General features: G+C 45.5%; 1 protein-coding gene across 5 annotated transcripts in view; it reads left to right on the top strand.

The window, feature by feature from the left end:
• The window catches only part of hpgd (15-hydroxyprostaglandin dehydrogenase), a 164,680-nt gene that overhangs the window by 21,539 nt on the left and 128,165 nt on the right, over positions 1–14,976 (top strand). For all 5 annotated transcript variants that reach the window (XM_061977233.2, XM_072914942.1, XM_061977232.2 and 2 more), the window contains exon 3: positions 9,555–9,661. In XM_061977233.2, the coding sequence (XP_061833217.1) occupies positions 9,555–9,661 (107 nt within the window). The remainder of the gene's footprint in view (positions 1–9,554; positions 9,662–14,976) is intronic.

The following is a 14,976-nucleotide window of genomic DNA, read 5'->3' as shown; positions in this document are numbered from 1 at the left end:
CTTCAATAATAAATATGGCAATGCCATGTTGGCATTTTTTCCCATAACTTGAGTTGATTTATTTTGGCAAACCTTGTTAATGCATCCAGCGGGGCATCACAACAAAATTAGGCATAATAATGTGTTCATTCCACGACTGTATATATCGGTATCGGTTGATATCGGAATCGGTAATTAAGAGTTGGACAATATCGGATATCTGCAAAAAAGCCATTATCGGACATCTGTTTTATATTTGGTAGTATCTGTAAAAGTGTAAACCATCCCTAGTGATTATGGTGAGTGTCTAAGAAGTATTCCAACCCCTTTCAATGTTTCACTCTTGGTTACTTTGCAGCCATTTCTTAAAATCGAAAAAATTAATTGTATTTCTCATTAATGTACACTCAGCACCCGCATCTTGACGGGGGAAAAACAGAAATGTAGAAATGTTTGCAAATGTTTTAAAACGAAAAACTGAAATATCACATGGTTGTTAGTATTCAGACCCTTTGCTGTGACACTAATATATTTAACCCACATGCTGTCCATTTTCCTGTGATCCTCCTTGAGATGGCTCTGCTCCTTCATTGGCGTCCAGCTGTGTTTATTTAAACTGATTGGACTTCATTCGGAAAGGCACAATCCTGTCTATGTAAGACCCTACAGCTCACTAGTGGTGTAGGCCTTCTCTGCTGGCCTAACATAACCAGAAATCAAGATCATAATTAAAGATAAACGTAATTCTTACTTTACTTTCCCTAAATATCTAAAAGTATTCATATTCTCTTCATGTCATTATGCTCCTACCAGTGCTGTTTTTAGTTTAGAGTTTTTATCCAATCAGAATTCAGCTAGCTTATGTTGCCATGCTCTCCCAAATCTGCCCGTGGCCTTCAGAATCAACAATGCATGCGGCTGTGCATTGTAAGCGAACCGGCACATACAGTTGATAGATAATTGTGATAGCCAATCAGATCCCGAGTTGTACGTAACATTTGCGCGTCCTGTAATTGGATACTCAATGGTTTGAGCCGCGGCGACGCTATGCAGATCAGCAGAGCCACACCCGGGACGGTTAGCGGATGAATTTGAGAACAGACAGTTGCGATAGGCTACCGTCAACTTGTGATCTGATTGGCTATCTAGGTAGCCTGATAACGAGACTGTGATTGGATACTCGTCATTCCAAAGTGAGTATCCAATCGCAAGTTGCAATTTCAATTTAGTAAAGCAGGAAGTGTTGCGCCATAGCTAACAGAGAAATCACCGTTACTCACTTTTTTAACCCATAAAGGAGAACAAAATGTTGATTAGGTGGCAGATATATATTTGCAAGGCCATTTTCAAGAAGGATATTTAAAGAGAAACATCTTGTGAGACTATGTCGGCCAACCCCGGAAGCTAACTTAGCTGTCCCGGCGATGAAATCCACTCGAATTAACCGACTACGAGCGGTACCACTTGCTTATACGGCATCGAATGGGTTCTACAAATTGTGAGTTCAAATTGTATTAATTTTTTCACGTTTAATGTTTTTTGCAATTTTAATTTTGACATTACCACATACAGTAAGATAGGTTTTAATTCATACTTGCCAACCTTGAGACCTCAGATTTCGGGGTGTGTGGTTGGGGGCGTGGTTAAGAGGGGAGGAGTATATTTACAGCTAGAATTCACCAAGTCAAGTATTTCATATATATGTGTGTGTGTGTGTGTGTGTGTGTGTGTACTTTAATTTCAGTGTTCATTTATTTACACATATACACACACATAACACTCATCTACTCATTGTTGAGTTAAGGGTTGAATTGTCCATCCTTGTTCTATTTTCTGTCACTATTTTTCTAGCCATGCTGAACACCCTCTCTGATGATGCATTGCTGTGTGGCACGCACAAAAGTGATTTCATCGAATGCACTAGATGGCAGCATTGTCCTGTTTAAGAGTGTCACAACATTACTGTTTACGGCAGACGAACTGCTTTACGGTAGACGAAAACATGACTGCTGTTGTTGTGTGTTGTTACCGCGCTGGGAGGACGTTAATGAAACTGCCTAACAATAAACCCACATAAGAAACCAAGAACTCGCCCTCCATCATTCTACAGTTGTAATGATTGGGCAGGCACGTTGTTTATATTGTGGGAAAGCGGACTCAGGTCCGCATGGAGCTGGAGAGGGCGTGGCCTCCAGCTCCGCCTGAATTTCGGGAGATTTTCGGGAGAAAATTAGTCCCGGGAGGTTTTCGGAAGAGGCGCTGAATTTCGGGAGTCTCCCGGAAAATCCTGGAGGGTTGGCAAGTATGTTTTAATTGCTGATGCAGGTTTATTGATTTTTTTAAATGCGCCAGAAAATAACACTGTTGGTGGTGACTCAACGCCCAGTAGTGCGTAAATGGGATCCTACACAAATGGTCATGTGGTGACATCAATTATGGTATTTTGAGTGGTAATCATTGAAGTCGGACATCACTGAAGGCCTAGGTGGGAAACGCACGGCCGCCACTGCAGCTGACAGTAAGGGTGTAACTGTACACACAAATTTCGGTTCAGTACGTACCTCGGTTTAGAGGTCTCGGTTCATTTTCGGTACAGTAAGAAAACAATAAAATATAAATGTTCTGGTTATTTACCAAAATTTGTGAACAATGGCTTTATCCTTTTAACATTGCTTTAAAATATCTGTGTGTGTGATGGATGTGAGCCACCACTAGGCTGATCAGTGCAACAGCAGGCAGTCATGAATGCTAAGCATAGCAATAACATACAAATACACACAGGGTCCATTGCCAGGGTTAATGCAGTCAACATATATCAAATAAAAAGTAAATAAGATAAGGCCCAGAATTGGTTTCTTAGCAAAACCTTTCTACATATAAAGTGCAACATTTCTGCATATAAAGTGCAACATTAAACTGCTTCAAGTTGTTGCTCAGATTAAATAAAATACATTTTCTTCTACATACAAAAAGTGCAACATTAAACAGTTTCAAGTCAACTCAGCCTCAGATTTACTTATCCCCCCCCAAGCCTTTAACCCTGGTGACTGTCACTCAATCTTCATGTTTTTTGCCAGAAAATCAGTTTATCTACATTGTCTGCAGAAAGAGCAGACCTGCTTGCAGTTACAATGTCTCCAGCTGTGGAAAATACCCTTTCTCTGGGCACGGAGGTAGCAGGTATGGCGAGGTAGTGCCTGGCTAACTTGGCAGTAAGAGTAAGAGGCTCATTATTCTTCCACCATAGAAGTGGGTCAAAATCTAGTTTTTAATGCAATATGGTCTTAAATCTGCTGCTATAAAAACATTTGTTATTGCTTTAGCCCTGCCTGACTCGCCGAGGAGAGGCTGCTTGAATGCTGTGTTTGCACGACGCTCATCTTTCTCTTCGTTGAAGCGATGTTATCCATTGTTGTATCGCACCGCGAAGCCGAAATGTTCCCAAACGGGAGATCTTAACGAGGCAGGAGGGTCTTCCAGCTCTGGCTTTTGCATGTTGTAGTAGCCCGGTCGTTGCTAGCATGCCGTGTGTTGTGCCTCGGTGTGCATAGTTTACACAACGTGCGGTGCGCTACTTAATATGTCCGTGTGGAAATTCCAGCACGTCTTCCTATGAGGAAGCAGGGCCTGGGGAATCTGTGGTGGGCTCTCCTATTTCTGGGGCTGAGGTTGCCGAGGTAGTTAAAAAGCTCCTCGGTGGCAAGGCCCCGGGGGTGGATGAGATCCGCCCGGAGTTCCTTAAGGCTCTGGATGTTGTGGGGCTGTCTTGGTTGACAACACTCTGCAACATCGCGTGGACATCGGGTCGGTACCTCTGGATTGGCAGACCGGGGTGGTGGTTCCTCTCTTTAAGAAGGGGAACCGGAGGGTGTGTTCCATCTATCGTGGGATCACACTCCTCAGCCTTCCCGGTAAGGTTTATTCAGGTGTACTGGAGAGGAGGCTACGCCGGATAGTCGAACCTCGGATTCAGGAGGAACAGTGTGGTTTTCGTCCTGGTCGTGGAACTGTGGACCAGCTCTATACTCTCGGCAGGGTCCTAGAGGGTGCATGGGAGTTTGCCCAACCAGTCTACATGTGCTTTGTGCGCCGGACCCGTTTCCAGTGAGGGTTGGACTCCGCCAGGGCTGCCCTTTGTCATCGATTCTGTTCATAACCTTTATGGACAGAATTTCTAGGCGCAGTCAGGATGTTGAGGGTATCTGGTTTGGTGGATGCAGGATTAGGTCTCTGCTTTTTGCAGATGATGTAGTCCTGATGGCTTCATCAGGCCTAGATCTTCAGCTCTCACTGGATCGGTTCGCAGCATAGTGTGAAGCGACTGGGATGGGAATCAGCACCTCCAAGTCAGAGTCCATGGTTCTCGCCCGGAAAATGGTGGAGTGCCATCTCCGGGTTGGGGAGGAGATCTTTCCCCAAGTGGAGGAGTTCAAAGTACCTCGGAGTCTTGTTCACGAGTGAGGGAAGAGTGGATCGTGAGATCGGCAGGCGGATCGGTGCGGCGTCTTCAGTAATGCGGACGCTGTATCGATCCGTTGTGGTGAAGAAGGAGCTGAGCCGGAAGGCAAAGCTCACTATTTACCGTTTGATCTATGTTCCCATCCTCACCTATGGTCATGAGCTTTGGGTCAAGCGGCCGAAATGAGTTTCCTCCGCCGGGTGGAGGGGCTCTCCCTTAGAGATAGGGTGAGAAGCTCTGTCATCCGAGGGGAGCTCAAAGTAAAGCCGCTGCTCCTCCACATGGAGAGGAACCAGATGAGGTGGTTCGGGCATCTGGTCAGGATGCCACCCGAACGCCTCCCTAGGGAGGTGTTTCGGGCATGTCCGACCGGTAGGAGGCCACGGAGAAGACCCAGGACACGTTGGGAAGACTGTCTCCCGGCTGGCCTGGGAACGCCTCGGGATCCCCCGGGAGGAGCTGGACGAAGTGGCTGGGGAGAGGGAAGTCTGGGCTTCCCTGCTTAGGCTGCTGCCCCCGCGACCCGGCCTCGGATAAGCGGAAGGATGGATGGATGGAAATTCGTTCGGTGCATCTCCGTTCCGAACCAAAACCCTCGTACCGAAACGGTTCAATACAAATACACGTACCGTTACACCCTTAGCTGACAGTGCATGTCACAGCAAATGAGAATCTGCCCAAGAAACTAAGACAGAATTGTGGAAAGACAAAAATCTGGCAAAGTTGCAAAATAATTTCTGCAGCACTCAAGGTGCCTAAGAGCACACTGGCTTCCATAATCCTCACATGGCAGAAGTTTAGGACGACCACTCTTCCTCAACTAGGCCGTCTAGCAAAACTGAGCAATCATAGAAGAAGAGCCTTGGTGAGAAAGTGAAAAAGAACCCAAATATCACTGGCTGAGCTCCGGAGATGCAGTAGGGAGATGGGAGAAAGTTCCACAAAGTCAACTATCCCTGCAGCCCTCCACCAGGGGCTTTATGGCAGGGTGGCCCGACGGAAGCCTGTCCTCAGTGCAAGTCCGCATAGTTTGCCAAAAAAACCATGAAGGACTCTTAGACTATGAGAAATAAGATTCTCTGGTCTGACACCAAGATTCTACTTTTTAGCGTTAATTCTAAGTGGTATGTGTGGAGAAAACTCATCACCTGTCCAATACAATCCCAACAGTGAAACATTGTGGTGGCAGCATCATGCTATAGGGGTGTTTTCCAGCTGCAGGGACAGGAAGATTGGTTGCAATCAAAGAAAAGATGAATGCAGCCAAGTACAGAGATATCCTGGAAGGAAACCTCTGTCAGTGTTCAGGACCTCAAACTGGGCCAAAGGTTCACCTTCCAACAAGACAATGACTCTAAACACACAGTTAAAATAACAAAGGAGTGGCTTCTGTCGTGGAACTGTGGACCAGCTCTATACTCTCGGCAGGGTCCTTGAGGGTGCATGGGAGTTTGCCCAACCAGTCTACATGTGCTTTGTGGACTTGGAGAAGGCATTCGACCGTGTCCCTCGGGAGGTCCTGTGGGGAGTGCTCAGAGAGTATGGGGTATCGGACTGTCTGATTGTGGCTGTCCGCTCCCTGTACGATCAGTGTCAGAGCTTGGTCCGCATTGCCGGCAGTAGGTCGGACACGTTTCCAGTGAGGTTTGGACTCTGCCAAGGCTGCCCTTTGTCACCGATTCTGTTCATAACTTTGTAACTTTTATGGACAGAATTTCTAGGCACAGTTGAGGGGTTCCGGTGTGGTGGCTGCAGGATTAGGTCTCTGCTTTTTGCGGCTGATGTGGTCCTGATGGCTTCATCTGGCCGGGATCTTCAGCTCTCACTGGATCGGTTCGCAGCCGAGTGTGAAGCGACTGGGATGAGAATCAGCACCTCCAAGTCAGAGTCCATGGTTCTCGCCCGGAAAAGGGTGGAGTGCCATCCCGGGTTGGGGAGGAGACCCTGCCCCAAGTGGAGGAGTTCAAGTACCTAGGAGTCTTGTTCATGAGTGGGGGAAGAGTGGATCGTGAGATCGACAGGCGGATTGGTGCGGCATCTTCAGAAATGCGGACGCTGTATCGATCCGTTGTGGTGAAGGAGCTGAGCCGGAAGGCAAAGCTCTCAATTTACCGGTCGATCTACGTTCCCATCCTCACCTATGGTCATGAGCTTTGGGTTATGACCGAAAGGACAAGATCACGGGTACAAGCGGCCGAAATGAGTTTCCTCCGCTGGGTGGCGGGGCTCTCCCTTAGAGATAGGGTGAGAAGCTCTGTCATCCGAGGGGAGCTCAAAGTAAAGCCGCTGCTCCTCCACATCGAAAGGAGCCAGATGAGGTGGTTCGGGCATCTGGTCAGGATGCCACCCGAATGCCTCCCTAGGGAGGTGTTTAGGGCACGTCCAACCGGTAGGAGGCCACGGGGAAGACCCAGGACACGTTGGGAAGACTGTCTCCCGGCTGACCTGGGAACGCCTCGGGATCCCCCGGGAAGAGCTGGACGAAGTGGCTGGGGAGAGGAAAGTCTGGGCTTCCCTGCTTAGGCTGCTGCCCCCGCGACCCGACCTCTGATAAGCGGAAGAAGATGGATGGATAGATGGCTTCCAAACAACTCTGTGACCTAAACCAGATTCACTGACCTAAACCCAATTGGGCATCTCGGGAGATACCTGAAAATAGCTGTCTACCAAGGTTCACCATTCAACCTGACAGAATCGAGGTGTGAAAAACTTGTTGCACCATTCCAAAGAAGACTCATGACTGTACCAGTTGAGAAGTGCGCTCCAAAGGATCTGAACACTTATGACCAAGGGATATTTCTGTTTTTCTTTTTTAATAAATTTGCAAAAATTCCTAAATTTCAGTTTTTTTCTGTCAAGATCGGATGCTGAATGTACATTGAGGAATAAAATGAACTTTTTTGATTTTAACAAACTGTTGTAATGGAACAAAGAGTGAAAAATTTAAAGGGGTCTGAAAACTGTGAATGTGTGTGTGAATGGGTAAATGTGGAAGTAGTGTCAAAGCGCTTTGAGTACCTTGAAGGTAGAAAAGCGCTATACAAGTACAACCCATACTGTCCGTAACCACCGTAAATGTGTCGTATTGCAGGTCACGACACAGCTTCAGCCTCTCGGTACATCGGCTATGTAAACATGCGCTGCATGTTGCTTTCTGGCTTTGCAGTATTTCTGCTGTGGAATATTTCCACACGACGGGTACATGTTGTGATGAAAAGTTGGTTAGCTTCAGTGCCACTCAATTATGGATTTACACAGATAGTTCAGGGAAAAGGGATTGATTGATTGAGACTTTTATTAGTAGATTGTACAGTACATATTCCGTGCAATTGACCACTAAATGGTAACACCCGAATAAGTTTTTCAACTTGTTTAAGTCTGGGTCCACATTAATGGACGAAAATGTATTTGGAGTAAAAGTGTTTATTTTACATAGGAAATGCAACTTGGTAAAAGGGAAAGTCGTATAAATATTAACGAAGTAACGTGCGGATATGTAGAAATGATACTCAAGCTCTGTACAGTACCGTATTTTCCGCACTATAAGGCGCACCTAAAAACCACAATTTTTCTCAAAAGCTGACAGTGCGCCTTATAACCCGGTGCGCTTTATTACGATTCATTTTCATAAAGTTTCGGTCTCGCAACTTCGGTAAACAGCCGCCATCTTTTTTCCCGGTAGAACAGGAAGCGCTTCTTCTTCTACGCAAGCAACCGCCAAGGAAAGCACCCGCCCCCATAGAACAGGAAGCGCTTCACCCGCCCCCGGAAGAAGAAGAAAAAACGCGCGGATATCACCGTACGTTTCATTTCCTGTTTACATCTGTAAAGACCACAAAATGGCTCCTACTACGCGACAAGGATCCGGTTCATAAAAAGACGCAATCTCTCCATCCGCACACGGATTACTACCGTATTTCACAGCAACTGATATTCCTGTGAACCGCACTGTGGAACGGGAGCACGTACGGTGAATATTCGCACCACAGGGAATGAGAAGTCATCCTTCACTGTGGTTCTAGCTTGCCATGCTAACTTCCTCCCATGGTGATATTCAAAAGGAAGACCTTGCCAAAAGAGACCTTTCCAGCCGGCGTCATCATAAAAGCTAACTCGAAGGGATGGATGGATGAAGAAAAGATGAGCGAGTGGTTAAGGGAAGTTTACGCGAAGAGGCCGGGTGGCTTTTTTCACGCAGCTCCGAAGGCGAACACACCTTCACTAAGACGGGCAGATAGCGCCGGTCGACATACGCCAACATCTGCCAGTGGATCGTAAATGCCTGGGCAGATAGTTTCGGTCACAACTGTGGTCCGAGCTTTCCGGAAGGCAGGATTCACAGAACTGCTGCACAACAACAGCGACACTGAATCCGATGACTTCGACGAGGCGGAGCCGGCCATTTTTGGATCCCACGCTTGCGCAACTTTTCAATTCGGACACCGAAGACGAAGAATTCGAAGGATTTACGAATGAAGAATAACTTCAGAAGGTGAGCGCTATGTTTATTTTGTGTGTTGTGACATTAACGTTCGAGCAACATTATGTTGCTATTTATTGCTCTACACCATTTTGAATTTTACTATGTTTGTGATTGCACATTTGCGTACATTTTGGGACAGAGTTGTTAGAACGCTGGTTTTCAATATATTATTAAAGTTTGACTGAACTATCTGACTGTTTTTTTGACATTCACTTTAGCGCAGCGTTTTTTTGACATTCACTTTAGCGCAGCGTAGGCGCGGCTTTTAGTCCGGGGCGGCTTATTGGTGGACAAAATTATGAAATATGTAATTCATAGAAGGTGCGGCTAATAATCCGGTGCGCCTTATAGTGCGGAAAATACGGTAAGTATTATACTTCATTACGTTACAACACTGTTTATAAATAGAATCCAGTGATTTTTGTCTGCTTTAAGGTGATCCGTTGAGATGCTGTATCATTACAAAATGCACCAAATTATAAACGTGCTCAAAAATCCATCAGTCATCTGGGCTAAGCGTTGGACCGTCTTCAATCCTAAATTGTCCCCGCAGTAGCTTATAGTGATAAGTTTCACACACTTCTCATCAAATGTATAATTATTATTTTTTTTGTTTTTTTGTATATGGTTTAGAAGCCTTCCGGAGCACGGTGGACCTGTTTGGTCGCCTGGACATCGTCATCAACAATGCTGGAATCAACAATGAAAAGAACTGGGAGAAGACCATACAAGTTAACCTGGTGAGGTGACAAGATGATTGGCGGTTTGATGGAAATATTTGTGAAATGTGCTTCGGGAGACTAAAATCTAAACTTAGTCTATACAGCGAAACAAAAGGCATTCTTATTGGTTATCTCTCAACTCGACGTGCTGATTTAATCCCAATATCCCCTGAAGTCCTTTGAAGTGCCCTTGAACTTGGCCTTCTGTCCATGATGTCGTTCCTTACATGGAAACATGCACAATAATCACTGCGTCAATAGAGAATGACACATCCTAAAAATGCTTTAATTATCTTAATTTAGTTATGGCCCTGGAAACAAATATGTTACAGCTGACTACGAAAATATCCAACACTTAACTTAAAGGCCTACTGAAATGTGATTTTCTTATTTAAACGGGGATAGCAGGTCCATTTTATGTGTCATCCTTGATCATTTCGCGATATTGCCATATTTTTTCTGAAAGGATTTAGTAGAGAACATCGATGATAAAGTTCGCAACTTTTGGTCGCTGATAAAAAAGCCTTGCCTGTACCGGAAGTAGCAGACGAGTAGCGTGACGTCACAGGTTGTGGAGCTCCTCACATCTGCACATTGTTTACAATCATGGCCACCAGCAGCGAGAGCGATTCGGACCGATAAAGCGACGATTTCCCCATTAATTTGAGCGAGGATGAAAGATTTGTGGATGAGGAAAGTGAGAGTGAAGGACTAGAGGGCAGTGGGAGCGATTCAGATAGGGAAGATGCTGTGAGAGGCGGGTGGGACCTGATATTCAGCTGGGAATGACTAAAACAGTAAATAAACACAAGACATATATATACTCTATTAGCCACAACACAACCAGGCTTATATTTAATATGCCACAAATTAATCTCGCATAACAAACACCTCCCCCCTCCCGTCCATATAACCCGCCAATACAACTCAAACACCTGCACAACACACTCAATCCCACAGCCCAAAGTGCAGTTCACCTCCGCAAAGTTAATAAAGCACATATATTTCCCCAAAGTTACGTACGTGACATGCACATAGCGGCACGCACGTACGGGCAAGCGATCAAATGTTTGGAAGCCGCAGCTGCATGCGTACTCACGGTACCGCGTCTGCGTATCCAACTCAAAGTCCTCCTGGTAAAAGTCTCTGTTGTCCCAGTTCTCCACAGGCCAATGGTAAAGCTCGACTGTCATCTTTCGGGAATGTAAACAATGAAACACCGGCTGTGTTTGTGTTGCTGCAGTCAGCCGCAATACACCGCTTCCCACCTACAGCTTTCTTCTTTGCTGTCTCCATTGTTCATTGAACAAATTGCAAAAGATTCACCAACACAGATGTCCAGAATACTGTGGAATTTTGCGATAAACAGACGACTTAATAGCTGTCCCAAAATGTCCTCTACAATCCGTGACGTCACGCGCTGACGTCATCATACCGAGACGTTTTCAGCAGGATATTTTGCGCGAAATTTAAAATTGCACTTTAGTAAGCTAACCCGGCCGTACTGGCATGTGTTGCAATCTTAAGATTTCATCATTGATATATAAACTATCAGACTGCGTGGTCGGTAATAGTGGCTTTCAGTAGGCCTTTAAAACATGGCTCTGACTGAATGTAACTAAGGTGGGTTATATTGCAAATTTATTTCTGACCAATTTGTTTATAAAAAAAAAATGTGACCAACAATATATACTGTACTTTTATGCATACAATACATAATTAAAAAGATAGTGTTCAACAATATAAGACAATGTAACAATATCGAGAAAATAATACATATTATTCCGTAATTGTTTTCATCAAGTTGCTTGAGCAAAATTATTTAAGCAAAACCAAAAAACAATATTAACTCCTTTTTAAAGCATTCCCTTGAAATTATTGTTTGCAAAAACCAAATGGTTTACCATACCTATATATCCCAAAAAAATATTGATGATATAACAGGACATTTAATCGATCGCAACTAGACTGTTCAGTTTGCATTACACAATCCTTTCAACTATTCCTAAAAGGCTCATCAGTTCTACTCCTAGACTTAGATTGTTCAGATCTAGTCTAGATGCTGGTGCCAAAGCCCCAACTATTTACCCTCCAACAAAAGGAGGGCGTGCACAGACATGGATGGTTCATCACTATTGTATTGGAAAAAAAAAACAGCTGTTGAAATGCGAAAGAGAAACTCTTGCGTCAATGCCAACAGTCGTTAAAACGGAATTCCCCCTCGTTAGCATGGAGGCAATGTGTGGCAAAGCGATCATTGTGGAACAACCACTATCAGCCCAAAGTCAGTCATTGGACTGGAATCACCCTACGTTAACATTCCATTCAGTTGTAAAAATGGCACAAAAGGAGCACCTGTAAATGGAACGTTTCTAATGACAGTACAAATATAGTGCCTGAACAAAGGCGGTGGTTTGCCACACCGCATACTTCTACATACAACACAATCCTTTCAACCATTCCTAAAAGGCTCAACAAGTTTGCTTCTGACAAATCACAAGAGTTTCCGGTTCTTCCTACCAGTTCTTTTTCAAGAGGTACAGTGTTGTCATCCACAGCCCAGTGGCCTGTGACTCGTACAGTATACGTTTTTTGGAGGGTGGGTTCAGGTGTGTAATTCGTGTTGCTACGATGGAACGTGGATGGACATTGTTGAGCTACTAGTCTGGATTATGCCAAATTGGTGTGTCTCAAACGGGTGTGTGCACGTTATGAAATTTAGTTGAGACTGTTTCCCAAATTCAAAATTTTAAGAAGTTTTAATTGAACTTCAATAGAGGTTGCAACAGCAAGTATAATTGCATTTCCAATACGAATTTAAAAGTTCCATATAATTCTTATTATTATTTTTGGTTGCTTTGTGGACTTGGAGAAGACATTCGACCTGTGGGGAGTGCTCAAAGAGTATGGGACTGTCTGATTGTGGCGGTCCGCTCTCTGTATGATCAGTGTCAGAGCTTGGTCCGCGTTGCCGGCTGTAAGTCAGACACGTTTCCAGTGAGGGTTGGACTCCGCCAAGGCTGCCCTTTGTCACCGATTCTGTTCATAACTTTTATGGACAGAATTTCTAGGCGCAGTCAGGGTGTTGAGGGTATCTGGTTTGGTGGCTGCAGGATTAGGTCTCTGCTTTTTGCAGATGATGTGGTCCTGATGGCTTCATCTGGCCAAGATCTTCAGTTCTCACTGGATCGGTTCGCAGCCGAGTGTGAAGCGACTGGAATGGGAATCAGCACCTCCAAGTCCGAGTCCAGGGTTCTCGCCCGGAAAATGGTGGAGTGCCATCTCCGGGTTGGGGAGGAGATCTTACCCCAAGTGGAGGACTTAAAGTAAATAAATAAATGATAAATGGGTTGTACTTGTATAGCGCTTTTCTACCTTCAAGGTACTCAAAGCGCTTTGACACTACTTCCACATTTACCCATTCACACACACATTCACACACTGATGGCGGGAGCTGCCATGCAAGGCGCTAACCAGCAGCCATCAGGAGCAAGGGTGAAGTGTCTTGCTCAGGACACAACGGACATGACGAGGTTGGTACTAGGTGGGGATTGAACCAGGGACCCTCGGGTTGCGCACGGCCACTCTCCCACCTCGGAGTCTTGACCTCACGATCCACTCTTCCCTCACTCGTGAACAAGACTCAGAGGTACTTGAACTCCTCCACTTAGGGCAAGATCTCCTCCCCAACTCGGACGTGGCATTCCAACCTTTCCCGGGCGAGAACCATGGACTCGGACTTGGAGGTGCTGATTCCCATCCCAGTCGCTTCACACTCGGCTGCGAACCGATCCAGTGAGAGCTGAAGATCCTGGCCAGATGAAGCCATCAGGACCACCTCATCTGGCTCCTCGATGTGGAGGAGCAGGGGCTTTAGTTTGAGCTCCTCCCGGATGACAGAGCTTCTCACCCTATCTCTAAGAGAGAGCCACGCCACCCGGCGGAGGAAACTCATTTTGGCCGCCTGTACCGGTGATCTTGTCCTTTCGGTCATGACCCAAAGCTCATGACCATAGGTGAGAATGGGAACGTAGATCGACCGGTAAATTGAGAGCTTTGCCTTCCGGCTTAGCTCCTTCTTCACCACAACGGATCGATACAGTGTCCGCATTACTGAAGACGCCGCACCGATCCGCCTGTCGACCTCAAGATCCACTCTTCCCTCACTCGTGAACGACAGGCGGATCGGTGCGGCGTCTTCAGTAATGCGGACGCTGTATCGACCCGTTGTGAAGGAGCTGAGCCGGAAGGCAAAGCTCTCAATTTACCGGTCGATCTATGTTCCCATCCTCACCTATGGTCGTGAGCTTTGGGCTATGACCTGAAGGACAAGATCACTGGTACAAGCGGCCGAAATGAGCTTCCTCCGCCGGGTGGCGGGGCTCTCTCTTAGAGATAGGGTGAGAAACTCTGTCATCCGGGAGGAGCTCAAACTAAAGCCCCTGCTCCTCCACATCGAGAGGAGCCAGATGAAGTGGTTCGGGCATCTGATCAGGATGACACCCGAACGCCTCCCTAGGGAGGTCTTTAGGGCACGTCCGACCGGTAGGAGGCCACGGGGAAGACCCAGGACGCGTTGGGAAGACTGTCTCCCGGCTGGCCTGGGAACGCCTCGGGATCCCCCGGGAGGAGCTGGACTAAGTGGCTGGGGGGAGGGAAGTCTGGGCTTCCCTGCTTAGGCTGCTGCCCCCGCGACCCGGAAGAAGACGAATAGATGGATTATTTTTGGTGTATTCCACAATCAGTTTTTTTTTTAGTATATTTCATGCATGATTGTTTCACATAGCAATATTATCACAATGACCCTCATGTACACATTACATTTTAATTACAGCCAAGATTTTTCTTAAACAAATAACAAAAAAAAAGCTTATCCTTTTTAAACAAAATAAATGAGATTTATCAAAAAAAATAACACAATTAAAGCAAAATACACAATTGACCAGAATGCTATATCCAAGTATTCAAAATGCGAAATTGTTTGATTTAGGTTTGTAAACTATTTTTTTTTTTTTGTATTTTAGCCAAAAACTTTGTTATCCGTGACAAATTCTTCCTTTTATTTGACTATAAATGTATCCGAATTGCAAATTCTACTTCCTGTGATTCTATTTCAAATGTTAATTCAACATCCTGTGTGTTGGAGGCAATGAAATTTATATTTTGATTCAAAATGTTGCACTAATATGGTGGCTACATGATAATATTAGGATAGTATTGTGATTTGATGGTTCTTCCACCAAGCTGCCAGTGTCGAATTGTGCAATGGTCTTGTATGCAGTGATTTAGTTTGCTGTAATTCTTTGAAGATGGTGTGTTTCCACTCCAAACAG

Source organism: Nerophis lumbriciformis, linkage group LG16 (genome assembly GCF_033978685.3).
Source record: "Nerophis lumbriciformis linkage group LG16, RoL_Nlum_v2.1, whole genome shotgun sequence".
Lineage (NCBI taxonomy): Eukaryota > Metazoa > Chordata > Actinopteri > Syngnathiformes > Syngnathidae > Nerophis > Nerophis lumbriciformis.
Note: the sequence above shows the minus strand (reverse complement) of the source record. Positions and strands in the feature narration are given on the sequence as shown.